This window comes from Grus americana, chromosome 15, assembly GCF_028858705.1.
Source record: "Grus americana isolate bGruAme1 chromosome 15, bGruAme1.mat, whole genome shotgun sequence".
Taxonomy (NCBI): domain Eukaryota; kingdom Metazoa; phylum Chordata; class Aves; order Gruiformes; family Gruidae; genus Grus; species Grus americana.
The window spans coordinates 4,696,305-4,718,042 of NC_072866.1; the positions used below are offsets into that span (position 1 = coordinate 4,696,305).

Below are 21,738 nucleotides of genomic sequence, written 5' to 3' on the forward strand. Positions count from 1 at the left end.
AGCCTTAGAGCCAAGCAAGCAGTTTCATACTAAAATATTTTCAATCATTAAAAAAAAAAAAAGACATTTATTTTGTATAATGACAGATATAATTGTAGTTATGAATTTACATGAAATTCCACCAATGTTTAGTTAGAAAAATACTACTTTTCTTTTTAAAGAAGAACCCACATGTAAGTGAAAAATATAAAACTGAAGTTTGAAATTACCTTTTTCTTTTTTTTATTAGTAGAAAGCTTATAACTGCAATAAAATATAATACTCGATCTGAAATAATCTTCTTCACACTTACTTGTTTATATTGCAAAATTTCGGAACTGAAACTGAATTATTTTACTTTAAATTTGGAAATCAGCTGTAAATCGAAGAAGATGTATTTCTCAGACTCGTCTGACACACTGCTCAGCAGGGTTTAGCTCAGCAGCGCTGTCTTGGGATTCCCCGCTCTGTAACAAACCCTTCTTTCTGCTCAGCCTCCCTCCAGTCGGAGGCGGTTGTTCTTCACTGCTGTCCTGGTTGATACCGACTGTGACCTTTTCTTAGAAACTGTTTGTCGACAAAGATGAGAAATAGAAGCGTGTCGCAGGCTGTAAGGAAATCTAGAGGATCTTGTGGTCGGTAGGCAAATCAGGGTAGTGTGATTCGCGTGGAAAGCGCTCTTCTGCTGTGCCTCAGTCACTGGGAAACAGCAAATGCGGCACCCTTTGCTAAGTCTGAGGAAAACTGTTGATTATAGCCCTATTTAAGGCCATTGTTTTCTTATAAATCGAAGAGGAGCAATGAAATCAGTTTCCTGAGATACACAGCACTACATAAATAATTAATGGCTCCTTTACTTATGAGCGAGGCTTTTCACTAATTCCTGGAGATAGTGTCTTGTTTATTAGCTCATGGAAAAGACTTCGGTTTTGGCATCTGTGGCATCATTTCTAATGCCTTGAAATACTATAATGTGTAGCTTACTCATAACTTTCTATGTATAATTCATGTGTGTACCATAATAACCTACTGAAAGTGAAATGAGGGAGTAAAGCTTCATGTGTGTGAGAAAACCGAACAGGGAAATGTGAAGAGTATTGCACGGAGAGCTCAGCTTCAACACTGTGCTGCAGGATTTGAGCTTTCTACGTCTTTGACCTTTCCTGCAGGCTTCTCTCTGGGTGCGAGGTAGTGTTTTGTACAAAATAATTTTTAAACGATTAAAAAGAAAAAAGACATCACTATAAAAACCAAAACCAATGTTGTCTTGGCTTGACCCGTGTCTTTCTAGGATTATCTATTTTAGTGACCAAGCGCCTACTAATGATGTAAGAAATGTCCTAATAAAGCAGAAGCTACTAATAAAGGTACTCTTATGACAGATTTTGGATGCAGTTGGCAATATTTACAGAAGCAGGTTTTGTTCCCTTTGGCAGACTCCTGAAAGCAGGTGATCTGATTGTGCTCCCCGTAATTGCTTTTGAACTCTGCAGCAACTGGTAGCTCAGCATTCTTGAAAATCATTCACCAAATAGTAAAACATCCTGAGTATGATGCTCCATCTTTATACTGCTGTCCAGAAAAGCCAGTGTCACGGTGTATCTGGTAGTATAGCAGGCAGTAGTGGTAGATAGCGGTACTGGTAAAACTGATGAGAAGCTGTTCTCTTCCAGCATCATTTGCCTCAAGTTCTTCACAAATTTACTGTGTGATGACTCTGTCTTCCCATCTCTCCTCCGCTCCTTCCGTTTCTGATGATGCTAACAGAGAATTAGCTTTCAGTCTGTATCTCCACTGCTGGTGTCTTTCCTGGGACAATGGGATAACAATATGCTTTTTTTCTCTTTGAAAAGAATAGTAATAAAAAACCCCAACCCTAAATAAAATTGTGAGGTTGGGGATTGTGGAGGAGAAGTAACAGAGACTACTCAGAAACTATTCCTCCTTGTTAAGAAGTTTTGAAGTGCTACTTTCTAACTGATTCAAAATGAAAAAGAAGCTTTATTTTCCAACACCTTATTCTGAATTTAAGAAGGAAGGATAATTAATATAAGCTACTACATCTACTAGGGTGATTATGGGTTTTTTTCCCCAATACATTTCTTGGGGCTCACAGAAACTTCCCCTTAGTTTGGACTCCGCTTTGTACATACGTGTAACTAACTGTTAGAACAGTAGATGTGCTTTGCCAACGCGTAGTGATTTATGTCTTCCAGCTTTGTTCTCTGCAGCAATGCCCTCAATTAATTTCCCAAAGCAGACAGTATAACTTGTTTGGGGCAGCCAGTGTGGAAACTGGAAAGACAAGGACCCGGAATTAGAGAACATTCTAAACAGTTGAATCAGCCTCATGCAAGAGTTTCAGTTCTGTATGTACAACAGGGAAGCTGTGTTATTAGAGTGTTGAAAGGTGTTACTTTAATCTGTCTTGCCTTTGGTTTATTTTAAATAAGGTTGTAGTTGCCTCTCTTCTGTTATTTGTTTCATGAAGGATTCATATCAAAGGTGATTTCTGAGACCAAAAACTGGAAAATATGTGCAGGACAGCGAAGGTGATCTACCAGCAACCAGAAAACAGAACTGTTGTTCCTCAGGTGCTTTCTCTTAGTTGTGACGGAGGGGAAATAGTGAACTAGAACCATGATTCTGTTGCAATGAATGAAATCATGATTGTCATGCCTGTTTGTTACCCCGAATCAATCACTCCGTGCACTTAATCTGCCTTAGGTTATTTATGTTAACTTGTACAGATTGTGTGTGTGGCTGAGGGCCATATATACTCAGCTGCTGTGAAGTTACTGAGCTCAGGTTTGTGCAGTCAAGAACTGTCTTCTTATGTCATTGATAGATTATTCAACCCAATCCTTTTGAAAGATGAGGATAGAAAAATGATAATGAAGACAGATGTAGTCCTCCCAGGATATTGTGAAGGTGGAATCTAAACTAGTAAAGAGTTTGTCTTAATATAGTTACAAAAATGATTATAAGACACAGCAACTAAAATAAAGCAGCTAAAACCATACAAAGGAGATGTGTAATAGTTGGTGAGAAAACAGATTTATGTTTATAGAAGAATAATTTTTGATATTCTGTTGTTTAGATGCACAATTTCTTATTGAATCAAATTTCTCTCTTTTCTGAGTTTTCCCAGCACAATAAAATCATAAAATACAACTGAATAAGTCCCTCAAATTTGTTGTTCTTATTTGAATGCCTCCAGGTAGCACATTAACATATCATCCATTCCTGGGTGAGGTAATTCAGATTTCAGTAGCGTGGCTATTTCCAGACCCTGTGTTGGTTTACAGGGAACTCAAAATTTATCTGTCTGCCAAGACCATTTTTTGAATGTAAAGTATAAAAGGAGCTGTGGTGAGATAGGTCCCTGTGTGATGCATTCAGTCTCTTCCCATGCTTGAGACTTATCGTCTGTTTTCTGCCTACAGCTTCAGAGAGAGAAAAGGGGATGATAAGCCAAGCAAATTACCCTTTGGAAAATTATATACTGAAGGAGAGAAAAGCACAAGAGCAAAACATAGCTCTTGGTGTTTTACACTTTGTCCCTCTGATGAAGGGTGCTGTTAGAAAATACATTTGACTCCACTGGTAAGATTGAGTCACAGGAGTCAACGAATGACAAGGACAGTGAGTAGAGAAAATGTTCTCTGAAAAATCTATGAAAGTGTGAAGGATTACTTTTTTTGAAACTTCAAAAGAAGCAGAAGGTCTCATATTTAACATCACTATCATTTTACAGGACCATATGGAGGAAATAAGATGAAATCAGCTGATATCTTTTCATAGTGCATGTTATGCTCATTTGCCTGATTCTGTCACTTCATCTTAATACTGACCAAGTTTAATGACAGAGTCATGCATTTACGTCTCATTTTAGCGTTGGGTACTTCTTTGGCTATTTATCAAGCAGTTGCACATTTAGAGCTCTAAGTTTCTGTCTGGCCCTGACGGAGCATTATGTGTGAAAGGAAGGCCCAGGGGAATGAAGCGACCTATCCAAGGTTGCAGCCATCTGCACTCGGGAATTCAAAGGGTGCCAGCCCCTATCCATCTTGCAACATCTCCACTGTATAGCCACAGATTGCCAAGAGGAAGGAGAAAAAGGTCCCCTTTCTGACACGTACTCTCTCAAAAGCGTTATTTTCTGAATAGCGATGTTTAATAGTAATTGAAAGTAGTACGTTTTACTGTACTGTGGTGGGTTGACCTTGGCTGGCTGCCAGACCCTCACCCAGTTCCCTCTCATTCCCCTTCCTCAAGAGTGAAGGGGGAGCAAGTAAGACGGAAAAGCTCTTGGGCTGAGATAAAGACAGGGAGATTGCTTACCAATTACCATCACGGGCAAAAGAGGCTTGACTTGAAAATTAATTTCCTTCATTGCCTATTAAAATGCAGTTGGATGGTTAGAAACAAAGACAGAACCTAAACCACTCCCCACCCGTCTTCCCAGGGTCAACTTCACTCCTTCATTCCCAACCCCTCCACCTCCTCCCAGCACAAGTGGCGCAGGGATGTGAGGAACTGGGGGTTGCAGTTGTGGGGCCTCCGTCTTCAGTAAACTTTGTATCATCTGTCTGTCGTCTCATAAAACTCCTGCGTTGTTCATGATTGCATACTTCTACCTCATGGTCATGTGGAATGTTTCATTTCTTACGTGCAAACAGGTATGAGAAAAACATGGAATATTTTAAAATAATCAGAATATCAAAACCAAACCAAAGGTACGCTACAATGTAAATAGCGAGCTGTCTGAAAGCTACCAATGTAGTAGTTCAGGTTTAGCATATTTTGCTCTGCAGACATAATAAATAGAAAAATACACGAATAAAGGTCTGACCTCAGTGAAGCAAATAGCAGAGACTGATTTAAGTGGAGCCGAGTTTTCACACATTATTATTCTATAGCACAGTTTTATTTATCAGTGTGGTTTTATCAATGTGGTTTGTGTGCATGTGTGCATATTTATGATTTTCTCAAGTGATTCTGACTTAGCCACATACCAGCTCGGGCCTGTGGGTTTTGGTCATTGACCCCAACAGATCACTTCTAGTTCTGACATGAAGATTCTCGTTGGAATTGAAAACAGCTTAGGCTAGCAACTTGGTAATAACTATTATTCCCAGATGATAATATTCCTAAATTGAAAATATTGTTGCAAAAACCCCATTATGTGCTCTCATATTTAGCTCTTGAAACAGCTTGGGTTGATTTGGATATTGGAAATACCCATTTTAAGTCGCAGAACTTCCAAATGAATGTAAAATTGTGGGACTTACGTAATGTGTGTAATTGGTAGGCCACTGTTGTGTAGTTCCAATTTTATTTAGTGTAATCATTTAAACCGTATTTGTCATGCTGTGTCATTTATCCTGAAGGGCTTAGAATCTAAAATTTGAACTATTTACACTGATGATTTATCTGAGCTGAAATGCAGCAGTCTCTGGGTTAACTGTTAACAGCAATACAACAATACTACATTTTTTCAGATTAGTAGTAGTAACGTATCCAGCCAAAACTGCAGGGGAGCTCAGAACCATTGACATGTTCACCAAAGTTGCAAAATGATAAAGTGAGGAAGGTTAATACTTTTTTTAATAAGAATAACGCCGTGACGTTCTTAACAGACCTGTTGTTGCTGTCGGAACTGTGTATCACGCCAACAATGCAGTACCTATGAATACTCTCGTCTCTCTGTACACTGAGGTATTGAGATTTGACCAGATGGGTAGAATACCACCAGTATAATTCTTTCATACATTACTCTCACCATATAAACCTATGCTTTGTTTTGTTTTCCATCGAAGTAATGACAACTACTGCTTTGTTTCAGAGGGTTGATATAATTGCGGGACAAAAAGTAGTAGTTCAAGAGCTAGCGTTTCATTAATGTATTAAAACTGATTGTAGGATTGGCCCACTGAAAATTTGTATAGAAAAAATGCTGCCAATATGTGATTTCTTAAAAAACAAACACAAACGGAAAAAAACCTCTCAAAACCTTATCAAAAGTATTTTCCAATCCTGCCATGCTTTGCCTCTCTGACAAATTGGCGTACTTTAGAAGATGTTGTATTCGGTACAGTTTCACTTCTGATAATTACTACCAACCTCCTTAACCAATGTGAAGAGTGCCTTCCTTCCCCCCTCCCTCTGTTCTTGTGACAAGACTAACCTCAGCTGTGCAGGGGTTGGTGGCATTTGCATGTGGAAATGCACTAATATGGATGTTTTTCTTTGTGTGTGCATCCTTGCAGTGTTGTATACCAGGATGGATTTTATGGTGCAGACATTTATGTAAGTATTCATTGATGTGCATGCTGTCCTTGTACATTACCAGAGTCATTCTTTTTACAAGTTTGCTGCCTAGCTTGACTCTGTTTTGTCTATTTACCATCCCTTGCCTGTCAGAAAGAATTGAGAAGAATATCTCTCACATTGGAAGACCTTTCTGTTCATTACATCTATCATTGTTCAGTGGAGCTGAATTAACTCTTCAATCAAATGCTGAATGAATGCAAAAAGATGTGAAAAATGTGTGTGCGTGTGTGAAGGGGTGTCTCCCTTCAAAATTGAAGTTCAAAGAAAAAATAAAACCAAAGCAGAAACCTTCTTCTGCAAATCCCCAAAAACTCATTTAAAAAAAACAAGGCAAGCTGAATATTATTAATAACTGAAGTATGAAAACACTTTATGAAGAGATGTAGATTTCCCAAATGCAGGCAACATTGGTTACACGCAAGTGCCATGGTGATGGTAGAGCTTAATTACGTAGTAAGTTGAAGATACGGCTGTGTATTGTCTGTAATCTGAGTAGACTTCCATCTGCTCTTTTAAAATCCACTTGTTTGGATTTAAATGAAATGAGTAGAGACTGCTCGTGGTGTAAGAAGTGGTTATATTTGTTAGTAAGGATTTGTAGCCCTGGATCCTTTTTTACCTCCTTCACCTCATTGGTCACCAATTTCCTTTCCAATAATATTTTTTTAAGTTTCTTACTGACCCTGAAGTTTTTATCTGGGAGGTGTACAAAGACCCTACTTATATATGCGTATGCAAGAGCTTTCAGGTGGTTGAGGCTGAATTTCACACTTCGAAAAGAATTAATTCTTATACCCTATGTTCACAGGCTTTTTTTTTTTTTTTTTAATGTGTAGATGTAAACTGTGTTACTGATACTCCAGTAATCTTCTACCTTTGTTATTATTTTGATAAAGCAATCTGGTTCTAAGTTACAGGTATCATCTTTATTTCACCAGACAGCTTTATCTAACCTACTTGTACTTCGGTTGTACTGTCTCTGTTGAGATACAGAGAGATGGATGAGTTGAAATTGGTATGAATATTAAAAATTCAATAGGTAGTGCTAGAAAACATTCCTTGTATTCATTATCAGCAATCCTTTAGAACTATTTCCAAGGGAACAGATCTTTTTAAATAAGTTTTATGTAAAGAAGGAAAACAATTTGAATTTATGGGTTTTGTTTTTCTGATAGGGCTAGAAAGAGGCTTATACTTATCTGAAAGTTCATTTGTGTAGTTTAAAAAATGTATTTGAAATAAAATAGCATGGGTTAAATTTCTCTTCCTATGTACTGAAGTACTTAGTGATGTTATCAGTAACATATTGTTTACAACACATGAGAATCGCCCATTTGCCAGAGGCTTACTCAAGTGTAGTATGCTGCTTTAATCTCACCTGAACACATTGCTGCTGAATTTTTGAGCTACATAGGATATGTGGTACAGTGTGGAGTTCCTTCAAGTGTGGTTTCCAATTTTCGTATTTCTTCAGACTGTCAAAAGAATGTGACATCCATTTTGCTCAGTTTACAAACCTGAAAATCTGAAAGGCAACAAGACATCTTTCTCAGGATTGCTTAACGCGATAGTCTAGGTGGGAACTAAACGTTAAGGGAACAGTGTGTGGGTTTGGAACCCACTGCTGCTGAAAAGCAGGAATATCTCTTCTGATGATTGACAATGCTATTTTTAGGTGGCCTCACACCCTCTCACAGACTTGAAAATTTTGTTTCCAAATAAAAAGTGATTTCAGTGAGGAAGATACCAAAGAAATTACTAATTTCTAGTATAGCCTCAGTTTTGTTGTCTGGAATAGTCATGGGCATTAGAAAATGGAATAACTGTACTGGTGCATTGGTTGTCGCTCAGGTGCAGCCTTGTATTTCTGACTGCATTTCTTAGTCCTCTTAATGCAGCAGCATGCTTACCTTTACAGCAGTTGACAGAATTAAAACACTCTTCTGGAAATGTGTTTATTTTTTTTATAACGTACAAAGCTTCTTATTTTAGAATTCTTTTTTCCCCCCCACATTTGTTCTTTCTTGCATAGAAAACATTTTGCAGGGGAAGGAGAGAGATATAGAAAACTGACATAAATCAAAAGAAACCTTACAATTCACAGTGTATTAGTTCTTAGTGTATTAGTTTGCAGCGGACCAAGTTATTTATTAAATCCCAATTGATTATGACATAGTTCTACTCAGCTTTTCATTTTAACTGCAGAGCTGAAGCTTTGTGAAAAAAGGAGCAAAACAATTTAAACAATATAGGTTTTAATAGTAGACTGAAGAGAAAGGAACCTTAAAAATACCACAGAAAACAAAAGGAACATGGTACTGAAAAGCCAGACCAAAAATATACTGTACCAAGTATATCAAAGTGGGTTTCATTCTGATATGATTACATTGAGTACTGACAGTAATACAGACCACGCCAATCTTTTCATAATTAGCTATCGCTGTAGCGTTTGATGGCTAGATTTAGCGGAAAGGAAGGAGGGAAGACACAGAAAGAACAACAGCAGAGTTGCTTAATACTAACCAGAGGAATAGAGGAGAACAGGAATATAAAAATAGGTGGAAAGTACAGTCTATAATGAAAAATCAACAGCCATGATTCTAGATATAATATAATATATTCTATATTTCATATAGTGCTATATGAAATGTAATAATGCCTCTGAAATAGCTGAGCTATTGAGTTCCTTTTTAAATGTGCCTTTGAGTAGGAAAAATAAAGGAGATGATTAGGAAGTAAGGAAGACCTTTTAAAATTAAGTATTGATTCACTAAGAGAAAAAGTCATTAAAAGAGAATTAAGGTTGCCTGCCAGCAAACACAGAAGTTCCTAGATGAAGATTGACACCTGCGAAAATAAGAAAATACACTCCACAAAATGAAGCAAAAATAGTAGCAGATGCAGAAATATGCAGTTAGAATAACAGCTCTGCACTATTGCTCTACTTTATCTTTCATCTGTTTGGGGGTTTTGAGGGGGTTTTATTTGTTTGTGTGTTTGGGCGGGTTTTTCGGTTGGGTTTTTTTTTGGGGGGGGGGGGGTTGGGTTTTGGGGTTTTTTTACACCATTGCCATAAAGAATGTTTTCAGAACATGTCAGTCTTCAAGCCCCACCTAAAATGTGGGAAGGCTAAGAAATAGGAAAAACTTCCCCACTCTGGCATCACCAGCTTCAGCAGTCCCTTGGTGACACGGTTTAACCATGGACGTTGGTCAGTCGTCTTGTTCACAGCAAGCTTTTCTAACCTGTTCCCAGGATTCTGGACCTGTGATAGTGCAGCTGGTGAGAGCCCTGACAACATAGAAGTACGTAGGTTTAAGATTCTTCTCTGAGCTGCTGATCAACAGTAAGACCTGCTTTGTGATCAGGGGTGTGGAACGAGGTTATCAATAGCTACTGCCATCTCCTTTAGCTCAAAGGTGGGATGGTGTTGAGGGTGGAGCACATATTCTTTCCCAAGGAAAAAGCAGGTGTAATTATCTAAGCAACGTTCCATTGATACTAGGCAGAACTCTGGTGATGCACTCAGATATCCTGAAAGGCACTGTTCTCATGTGAAAAGCAAGGATTCAAAGTCTTTCTTTTAAAAACTACAGATTTTTGTGTTTTGTAAGTGGAAGGATGTGCCATTTCCTGTGACTCACAGAAACAGAACAACAAGTGGAGAAATGGCTTTTCCGAGGGCAGAAGAGTCCCCAAGGAGCAGTGGGTTGGTCCTCCTAGTGCTCTGTGTGCTGGAACAGCCGTGATACCTTCTTAAAAATTTTGAGATCTAGCGATGAAATGTCTTTTCATCTCTCTGATCTTTATTTGTGCTATAAACACTACATTCAAAAAAATGCTAGATCACTCCTGGTGGTCGTATTTGGTTGGAATTAATCTAAGGGGTGTCAGTTTGGATGTATCACCAAGAGCTCTGCGGCAACAGATATTTCTGGGAGCAGAATACAGAAATAACATGAACCTTTCACATAGACCTGTTCCAGAAGTTGAGCCAGCAGAAGGAGGTGATGGATATTTTATATTTAATTCTCCCAGTCAAAGTTTTATGCTTTGAGCGGAACAAATACTGTTTAAACCTCAGTATCCTATCAGTGGAGGAAGAGGAAATGACTGCTAATACTTTCGATAGTCTGCAGGGCTGGGTATAATTTGTGCTATTTTTAATCCCATTTCCTTATTTTTAGCTAATAAGGTAGGTATAATTCTCAACCAGAGAAGGTTTTGAACCTTGATTAATTTATGTTCACAAAATACTTTGAGATCCTTGAGTAAAAGGAGGTATAGGGAATAAAAACTGAGGAAAACCAGTTCTCAACATTCACACAGAATATTAAATATGTTAGTAATAGGAAAAACTAATGAAAAAAAATCCCATTGTTTAGAGTCACTTAGTTTATCTGTATCTTTAATAAACACTGTCAGTACAGCTGAGATCAAGATAAAAAGTAGGTATTTTAGGAGGAGGTGCACACATGTATACCTGGTGTAACTCATTTTTGTGGAAATCATTCTTACTGCAGATATACACACTTTATTTAAAAATTCGGCTGCATTTTATTTCCATTCATTTCCATTTTATCGTATCTTATCTAAACATTCTGCAACTTCTTTCTAAAGTAATTAAGCTTTCTCTGTAGCAGTTGGCTACTGGCCTTCCATGGATCCCACCGCTCTTTTTCAATTTCTCTGAGGCACAGAGGTGTATAGGAAAGGAAAGGAAAATTGTAATGAGTGGCTTTGGGGAAGTTGTCTAAACTCCTTCATTTTTCTTGCCATCCTCCTTTCCTTACTCATTCAAATCATTACATTTCTGTTTCTTTATAGAGCAGTTTTGCAAGAGTCTGTGCATGGCAATAAGTTGCCACAGGTATGACGTAGTGATGGAAAAACCCTTTTTTTGCTGAATGTAGACTCTTGTAAACTCATACTAATACTCAAATAATTATATGAGAAAATCGATTCTGTGTGTATAAAAGATAAGAGTAGGCTACCAGTTGCATTTTATTTTCTAGAATCTGTCACAAAATCACAGGTATTCTTCATATCCCATGAAATACAGCAGTGACTGTTGTGTGTCCCATTCAGTATTTTGTGCCTGTATTTGGACTGAGAGTATACTGACTCTGTACTTAATTTTTTAAGAGAACTTAAGCTGCTGTAACATTGTGTTATTGTTCTTTTGGAAGTAGCAAATATGGGAGCACAGACATCTTTTAATTATTTTAGCTGAATTTATTATTTCAGCTGAATTTTCAAAATAATAATTTAAAGCATAAGTCAGGTACTTTCTGTTTGAATGTACTTGAGGGGGGGAAGCATTCCTAAAACATTTCTAAAACATAGGAACTGAGAACTGTTATTTATTATGATGTAATTATTACATCATTTTGTTCTAAATATTTTATTTTGCAATACAAGCTAAGGCACAAAGATTAATATATTACTCGAGAGGTATGTGTAGTGAACATTACTAGTGTATTCTTCATCTAAGAGATCAGCCAGGTTGAAAAATAGAGAAAAAGTGTAAAGTAGAACTTGTCACAGAAGTTTAGAGCTCAGGGGTTTAAGAATGGTTTTACGTGTAATTATAAGATAGCTTATGTTAAAAATATGAAATCATGACATGGGCTGATAGGGAATTATTATTTTTCCTGATAAGCAAATGCATCCTGCATCTCAGATCTCTAAAAGATTCACACAAGTTCAGTAACTTCAATCTCTTTCTATTTTTATTGCTCGAGACTCAGTCTTTCCAGGACTCTCAGAAATTTCATTCCGATTCTTGAATCCAAAGCATCTTAGTAAAGTTCAGAGTTGAGCTTCGTTGTTCAGCAGCAATTCTTTGATGAATGCAAATCAAAACGTAGGCATAAAAGGAATGTAACTCTTATATTTAGGGAGCGAGAAAGGGTCCGCCTTCACATACTCACCGATTTTTAGTGATACTTAAATAAATGACAGAAAAACAATCCTCACGGCACCTGCTCTCTGCAGATTTAATACTAACCAGCGTGCGAACAGCCTATCTCATTTTTGTCTGATTAAGAACGTCAAACCATTGATACTTCTCGTGGTGGCCCACCCTCAGTTCTGTGCCGCGGTGGGAGTCGCTACGTGCATAGCTGGGCTGAGATGAAGTGACTCTCACCTTGAAATAAGGGGCTTGAGAAATGGGCCGCGGGACAGGCAAAGGAATCGTACGTGAGGCGAACAGGATCATGTCGTGCTGCGGGATGAGGCGCAGTCTGTCACACGTTTTCAGGACTGGATCGTGAAAACAAGCTTCATGTCGTCTTTATACTTTGACCATTTGTGCTCCCCCGTATCAGCAGCACTCAGGGGGAAAAAAAAAAAAAAAAAAAAGGTGCAATATTTAGCACTTAAAAACCCAGGAGGGGAGAAGGGATAAATTTGTATAACCTCTCACCTTTCTCCCAGCAGCAGAAGCCAGACCAAGCGCGCAGCTTGCGTTGTCATCTCTCAGCCTCGCTGTTTACTGGCTCAGCGTGCGCTCGGTGACATCCTTTGACACCTGATTGCCTGTACACGCAAACCTGCAGGCAATGTGTGCCTCTTGCACGTTTTTGACAGTAATAGCCTTCTATTGGTTTATAAAAAATCAAATGATCTGAAATGAGAAAGTCCTTCACCTCAGTGGTGCCGTGCTTGCTGCAGAAGAGAGCGCGTATAGCGTCGGAGGGGAGCACCGGCCCTTTTCCGGGGGGGGGTGACACACTTTTGCTGCCGGCGGGGAGCTGGCCAGGAGCCGGGGTGAACGTGCTCTTCTCTGTCTGAGCACTTGGAAAAATCAGAACGAACGTGCCTCGAGTAAGTCGGCAATTCAAAGGCTGGAGTTTCTGATGAGCTGTCAGTGTATGTAAAACATAAGTTTGTTCTCGGGGTGATGCGGCGTTATCGGCCGAGTGATTGATTTCCAAACCCAACCCGCTTCAAACCTTCAAACCAAAGGAAGGTTTACACCTCTTAGGGATGAAAGCGATTCCACCAAGCGAAGTAGTGGAAGGGGAAATGGCTTGTAAAAGTAGTTGAAATTGCTTTTCTGAAAAGAGTGATTTTTTTATTTGTAAAATCAAAACAGAAACCCCACAAAAGTTCCCGCACTACAAACGCACTACTAGGGTAAAGGTTGACACTTCGTACCTATTTTTCATGCGTCAGCATCATCTCTTGTGTGAATGCAGCATTCAAAAAAAAAAAAAAAAATCAGTCCATTAAAGCAAACACTTTAGCAAAAGAGTGAGTTTTAATGAAAGCTGAGTGATCTGATACATTCTTACTCAGCTTTTTGTTAAGGGGGGAAGGTGGGAAAGGAAATACAAGGATTATGGGGTGGTGAATTCTAATTGGGACGTAAATCGTGTTTGCGTTATCTGTGGAGACTGGCCTCTGGTTGTTAATTGGCATGCTGAGATCATTTTGAAATGGTTGATATAACACCGTGGTCCATTGAACAGGAAGCTCTGCTGTTTTCACAGTTTGATAATCAATGCATCACTGCACACAATTCCTTTCAAATGTGTGTTTGTTTGTCCTGTTTGCTTAATTGAACAGCTGCAATTACTGTTACATACAACTGAATGTTAATTCATGGAAGAAGAGAATTGTGCTTCTTCATTTTAATTTTATGTATAAATTGGAAACCTACGTAACACTGTGTTAATTGAGTGCGCAAATTCATAGGTTTAATCAACCAAACCTGAGAAATCATATTTTGTACAAAAAAGAGAATTGATTATTAGCTGAGTTTTTCTTTTTAAGTTCAGCTTTATTAATATGCATGCACCTCATTCATGAGAACAATTGCTACTTGGAAACTCGTGGACGAATCCAGTATCGTAAGAAAGCTTACGCTGCTGGATGCAGTTCATTGCTTTCTCCTGATCTCTGGGACAAATCTTAACAAGCACGAGTTTGTGCTGATAAATTTTGCGTAACGATTCACTGAAATATTTCCTACGTATTTAACCCCTCACCCGAACTCACAGCATGACGGTACCCTTTCAGTTGTTGCTAAATTTTGCGAAATGTGATTTAAGGTGCTGTAGCAATCCAGTTAGAGCGTGAGTTTGTGTTTCAGGGTGGTTATGCTGCCTACCGGTATGCCCAGCCTGCCACTGCCACTGCAGCTGCCTACAGTGACAGGTAAGACCTCCTTTCCTGCTAATAGAGATCTCACCGGTGGAAGTTGAAGACGATTCTATAAATTTGCCTTGTCGAAGTCTCATAACTGTCTTGTTGCTCTGCAGATAATTGTGGTATCTAAAGCAGGCTGTTTTATGATAATCCATGAATAGCCATAAATTGAGAGATTTTAGGCCTTAATTGAGAATCAGGCATGAGATGTGCACATTCCCAAGCTGTAGATCATCCAGTTAATGTCTGTGACCCTTGTACAATGTAGATAAATATCTGTACAGCTTCATGATGGTCCGCTACTAAAGATCATTATTCCTCTTAGGAGTATTATTTCAGTTGATTTAGAACCTGAACCTACTGAGCGCCCTCAGTTCTCATTGACATTGTTTTAGTCAGTGGAAATTGAGAATGAACTGTGTCTAAGCTTGAACTATCCAAGGCAAAACAATATTTTTTCCATTTGCTTTCTTTCCAGGCATTTGAATTTTTTTGAAATAGTAAAAAAAAATTGGTTATTCTTCTTTTGCTCTGTACTTCTCCCCAAAATGTAAACCACATTTGGTGGAAATAGTACCAGGAATAAAAGATTATTTAAATCTGCATGAGAGTAACATGCAAAGACTGAACTTGTATAAACTAAAAGTGATGTCACATAAATTAACTTGTCCTCTGGCAAGATGAAAATTGGGACCCCTTTGAAGTCAATGTCTAAATTGCTGTTGACTTCAGCAGGAATAGAATTTTGTCAAATTGCATATAATTAACTCTTTGCAGTGCGTGGACATGATTTCATAATGAAATGAAAGAATATCCTATGTTTTCTTCATCAACTGTACCCTAAACAAAATCTATGCTATCTTTAATACTTTTCGAGTCCTTGAAGAGCGTACAGTCGTAAAGCGAGGATGTATATTGTGAAAGACAGATACGTGCATATATTTTGCTTCACAATAGCAGCGAGAAGTAAGGTCACACTTCTCAATTCCTGATATAAGAAAATTTTCCCTTGGAATCATAGAGAGAATTTCTTAAGTCTTGAATATGTATTGAAAAATTTCTTTAGATGCTAAATTAGACACTGTTTTACATGTGTGTTGCTTAAAGAAATCAACAGATTAAGAAATTTCAGTGAACTATTTCTTAGCTTGAAATGCTGTTCATGGATTCTGTATTTTTAGAACCAAGTACCATGGTATGAATGTTACAATGCTATGCATGCATATTTGCCTTTCAAGTGCTTATTCTGGGTAATGAGGATATATTTTTTAAAGTTATGTGAATAAAATAATTTGCATGTGTGGCTGAGGCATGCTGTGTCAGACAGGTAAGCAAGTTACTTTCTATTAATTTTGGATCAGTAATATCAACTAGATACGTGCTGTACGCACTCTGTTCGCGACGTACTGTTTCTGCTTAGGGTAACCTGCAAAGGTGAAGTGCTACTCAGCAGTTTCATTTCATTTCCACAAAGGCGTGTTAGCACGTCGCAGCTCTAGTGTTCTTCTGTGAGCTTATAATAAAAAACAATTCCTGCTTCTAAAAACTTAGGAAACCGAAAGGACAAAATTATAAATAATCTCCTGTGGTTAGTCATTTTTTGCCAGATATCGTTCAGGTGTCCCTGGATCATTTTATAGGGTGTTTATTCCTACGACTAAACGAATTTCTGAAAACCTATATGTTACGTAGAGAAACGGAACACTATCAAGATGACTTTTAAATGCTTTAATTATGAATTAATGTACCTTCTCATAAAACAAATCAAATGCTGTAAGGTGAAACATCAGTTGGTCACATGTTCTGCTATGGCTAGAGAGTCAACGTCACTAAGAGTTATGCTGACAAAAAAAGTACAGGATTTCTCTAAGAAGATAGTGCTCTTAAATGCTGTAAAGGAAGCTTGAGATGGCATCAGTAGGAATGCGGTTGTTACAACCCTTAATTATTTTTTGGAAAAAATGTCTAGTTTTCAGATACACTTTGTGTATAATTAGAATTGTAATAACCTGTCTTTGCTTGCATAATTTTAAATATCTTAAATGAATTTGGTATCTTTTGGATTTTTTTTAATTTAGCTTCTCTTTTTAAATGTGGTTAACTCTCATCTTCAATCTGCTTCCCCCAACTGAATATGGTTTCTTGTCTTAATTACAAATATTGTAACTGAATTTCTTCATGGGAGAATCCTAACACTAGCATAGAGAACAAACCAAACAACGATCTGCTCAAACATTTCATTGCATATGGGAAACTATGTGCAAACATGGATACCTCTGATTACTCACAACTACAGTTTGCTTAATTTGATTAACTTTTCATTCATTTTTTAATGAATTTAATTTAGCAACTTTTGTGAATTATTAATATTGAAAGCGCTGAAATAGTTCAGTACCACTGCTTGTATCTTTTCTTCTCAATGCAATAATCATCTGCTGTCCTCTGACAATATTGAAGATTTCATCTCTCTTATACACTTAATTTAGTGCTGATTTGAGCCCCTACTTAATTTAATTACACATGAAATATATTTACTGTTTACGTGCAAACAATGCCCAGAAAAATGGAGTGAGGACCAGTGAGTACGTGCTATTGAAGCAGTAACATATCATGGAAATACTACTTCATATAAATGAGTAAAAAATATGAAAAGCTTTATTTTTTTGGTCACAGCTCACATACATAATGAATGGCAATGTTCCATATTGGACATTCTTCTTAAGTCAGGAGATGGAAAGAGGAAATCTTTAGATTGGGGACTTGTTTTGGTAAATTAAAAATAAAGGTTAACAGAAAGATTTGGGACTCCAGGATCAATACCCCAAGTCAATGGATAGCGATCGCTGGGAGAGAGCTCTGCTGTGAAGAAATGCAATGGTATCCTTGTTTGTCACAGCTGGAAATAGGCAAAGAACAGGCATACGGGGAGAATCAGGTGGCAAGGAAATCTCATGAAACAAATCAGCGCAAACCCCTAAGTATTCGTTAAGACAAATCACGTACTCCTAACAAGAATTTCACAACAGAGGTAGACCTTCCTTGCAGATTTCTCCAATTGTTTTAGGATTGTAAACCAAAACCAACAAAACCAAAAGGTACATTTTATTTATGAAGCTATACAGTCAGTGAATACAACTTAAAAAAAATTTAGAATTGGATTTTTATGCTGCGCGATCTATCATCATGCTAAATTGCACTTAAAGATTTGAAGCTCTTTGCAAAACTTGATCAAAAAAATCATGTTTAACTTTCCAATATTTAAAATATTTTTTGATACGTTTTCCAATTCTTGTAACTGATAAAAGGGGACCTACTAGTCTATACATGTTCTTCACCATTCTGGAGCTTTGCCTGCCAAACTCTTTAAACCGATAGTGTTTGGAACAAATAATTGTAAGGATGTGCAAAAGACACTCAATCAGATGTCAGTAAAATGTTTGTACAGCTTTTATTCACCTTCCATGTAGTATTTTTAAAAAACATAAATAAAAGTATAGTTAGATTTCTGCCCAAGTCTAAAGTAAGAGAAACTAGCAAAGTCATCACGTTTTCTGTTTACAAGGTAGAGCAAGTCAAAGCATGGCAGTGGGGCGTATTGTCATTTTGTCATTGCATGTTCACTCGATGTCGCTAGTATGTCTGTAACGCTGTTTGGGATTTGACAGATCCATCACATAGCTCAGTGAATGGCTTGCTTGAATTAAGCCTATGGGCAGACTTATTCACATTGATTGGCTCTTGGTTTTGTGTTTTATGATTTGATTATTGCATCTTCGATCGGAGTAAGAAAAATGTTCCTTTCTTGCATATGAACTTTGTCAGCAATATTTATGAAAGTGTATATGGTAGTGTAATAAACCAAGACCCCGATAACAGTCAGCTAGCCTTGTCTGAAAGGCAGAGTCATTTCACTTGTACTGCTTGCTAACCCTCTTACACTTAACGATGATAATGATGTGTGTTTATATATGTATGATTGCATATTCATATGTATACACACATCCCCCATCCATCACCCACCCACAAACACGCACGTGCACACACACGGGCGCGCACACGCGTACATATGTACAGAGGTATTTCGCTCTGAGCGTAATTCCCTTTTTCTAATACGTTGTCCAATTTAAATGTCACAACAAACAATGGGAAGATTCCCATTGACTTCTCTGTCGTCTGGGTTAGATCCCTCGGCACTGGAAGCTGACCTCTTTTTTTTTCACTAATCTTTTTTAAAAGCAAATAAGGCATATTCAAAAATATTTTGCACATAACACTTTGTAGCATCAAATATATATATATATATAACTTTTTTCTCTCTCAGTTTGTGTTACATACATGTTCTGTGGTCATACAGAGGATCTTGTATGACTCTTGAGGCAGGAGATTTTTGTCATATGGAAGTTCTGTATCTTCCAGATCCAAAATCTTACTCCTGGTAAAATCCTGATATTCTCAGAGTTTACATTTTTAACGTGCCTACGTGGAGTATTCATTTTTGTCAAAGTACTAATGTCTACATAAATATAATTTAATACATTTTCCAGTTCTCTTTGGGCAAATCGTAGAGAGTAATACTTGATATTTTTGGTCAGATTATCCTAAAATAGAATAGGTACAGGTTTCATTTAATTGGAAACATGCTCATTAAAAAAATGAGAAATTAGAATGAAGACTAAAAATACACAAAATATAAAATGTGAGCTTCTGTAGATGGAGGTGATTTTTTTATTTCATATTACAGACTTTAAGATCTTCTATTTTATGAATAAACAATGAAAACCACTATAGTTTTATTCAAATTATTTTCAAATTAAGGTTTTGAGAGCATATAAAATATAATAGCATGTTCAGTCAGAATTTAATTTTCCATTAAATAATTTTATGGAAGGATAAATATTTTAAAGTGTAGTACTTCATTCATTTCACGATTGTACTTTTTAAGATTTAGAAAAAAGAGCTTCCTTACACAGTTTTAATTCCTAAAGAAATTGGGTTGGAAGTGGGGGAAAAAAAAAAAAAAGAGTATAGCGATAACTTTTCTACTCCCAGCTGGAACCTTCAAGCCTTTTTGAATTTTGCTATATAAGTTGAATCTGGAGAAACGGAGAAGTTTGGGGGCCAGGATGACACATAAGCAGGAATTGTGTAGCCATAACTGTGAGCGTGAGAAGGATCAGTTAGCACCGTGACCAGGTACAAAGGTTGTGTTCAGCTTTTGTAGCAGCAATCATCTAGCATATATTTAACGCTTCTTCACACACTTAGGTTTGACGTGGTGATGTTTGATTGGTCTAGGTTTTTTCTGGTTATCCTGTGTAGTAGCTAAAGCTTGTTTATTCCCTAATACTTCATATAAAAATAAAATCATTCACTTTGCTATTACAGAGAGGTAACGGAGGTGGGCATCTACCTATTAGGCGTGTGTGTCTTTATGTCTGTATCTGATCTGTGGCAAACTAGGGGATCACTGCCATCACGTTAATATTTCATAATCCATATTCATCACAGGTTTGGGAACGACTGGGGTGTATGACTCTTGGCCATACCAGTACCTTTCAGTGAAGGAATGAGGAAGTAAATATGGATGAATACGAATAAAGAGAATGTAGTAGGAAAAACAACCAATGAAAGAGTTTAAAATACTATGAACAGAGAGTTTCATGTAGAGCAATTTGAAAGGAATTTCCTGAAATCAAAATGTATTGCTCAGAGTACTTTCTAATGATTGAAACATGGTTCATTCTAAAATATTGTAGATACACCCCTTCTGGGGGACACACAGGGAGTCATATTAATGTAGGAAAACACGGCAAACAATTACATTTCATAAAAATACAATCTCCTACCAAGTCTAGGAAGCTACTTTATATACTTTGATGTTTTAAAGTGTTCCTCTAATATTTGGTAGAATTAGCATGTTTTCTGATAACTTGGAAGGCTTGATTCACCTGTGTGTAATATCCGTGTTCATGTAACATCCATGTAACTATTCAACTACTCCCACTTCAAATCAGAGGTAATACAGTAGTGAAAAAGCTTAGGCTCCTGGCCCAGAATGATGGTAAACATCGATTATGAAACTTTTATCATGTCAGAGCTTGCATTCTTCATACCCTGCTTCTACTTCTCCTTCCTGTAATTTCCATTCTCCTTCACCGTAATATCAAGGGATATTTTAAGAATCCCCATAGACAAGGACAGGCTTGGCTATTACCGTAAAATCTGCTTTGGCATCCACGCTGGGAATCAGGAAGAAAAAATTGAGAGAGAAGGTGGAGGGATACTAGAGCCTAGATTTCCAAACCTCGCTTCCTAAAGTGCTCCGAGTTTAAAGATGCTGAGTACTTTTGCTGCCAGTTTCTTCTTGAACATAGTGGAAGCTGTTAAGTGCTTAGAATTTAAAAAAACAAAGCCAAAAACAATCAGAGCACCTATTCTGACATTTACATATCAACTTTAATATCCTTGCTTTCTTTTTGTGTAATACATCTAGCCTGCATCAGGTCATGTAGCATGAGTTTTAACCTGGGAGTTTCTTATTTTAAAATAAAAGTTCATAGTAAATAACCATCATTATAAATATATTCCTTTGATGCCTTTTCATGCATGTTTTTCCTCTAAAAAAAAGAGGTGGAAAAAGGATTGGTTAACATTTTTAAAGTAGGAATCCTCTCTTTAATAGTTCATACGGGCTTCTTCACTCTTAGAGGATATTGAAAGAAAGCGTGACTTTATAATTTTTAAGTGCGTTGTATTCAGCAGACTGGATAAATACGGAGTTAGGGACTTACTAAAACATTGATTCCTAGTCCAGCAGCCCAAAACTGTTACAGTCTGTTGGGTCAGTGCCTGTGACATGACAGACCGTAAGGGTTCCTTTGGATGTGGCAGTGTCTAATTACGCACTGCGTAGTTCTCAGATCGTTGGCTTGATGGACCACAAAGAGGCAGGTCAGAAGGTGCCAGAAGTATCGTCAACCTGAGAGCCCCCACTGCGGGGGCTCGGGGAGCGAGGAGGAATTACGAGCGTTGTGAAAGAGTCGGGGAAGGTGAAGGAATGACATGTTACTAATAAGATGTGGAATGAATTGGATATAGTCCGTATGGATTTGCGATGTCTTTTAGGCAAGGTGAGGAAGTGTTAGAAGAACAAACTTTAAATAACTATGTAGATGAACTTAATCAAGAAAGAGGCAATTTACACTCTTGTATGTTTTTACTGTGGTGGTTCCCACCTCAAAGGAGTCCAAAGCTGTTGATTAGGTA

At 37.5% G+C, this 21,738-nt stretch overlaps 1 protein-coding gene across 50 annotated transcripts in view; it reads left to right on the plus strand.

Moving 5' to 3' along the window:
• Window positions 1-21,738, plus strand: part of RBFOX1 (RNA binding fox-1 homolog 1) — a 907,584-nt gene that overhangs the window by 860,882 nt on the left and 24,964 nt on the right. For 48 of the 50 annotated variants that reach the window (XM_054843158.1, XM_054843113.1, XM_054843119.1 and 45 more), the window contains 2 exons: window positions 6,252-6,291; window positions 14,417-14,481. In XM_054843158.1, the coding sequence (XP_054699133.1) occupies window positions 6,252-6,291; window positions 14,417-14,481 (105 nt within the window). The remainder of the gene's footprint in view (window positions 1-6,251; window positions 6,292-14,416; window positions 14,482-21,738) is intronic. The other 2 variants (XM_054843132.1, XM_054843125.1) reach the window with 1 other exon arrangement.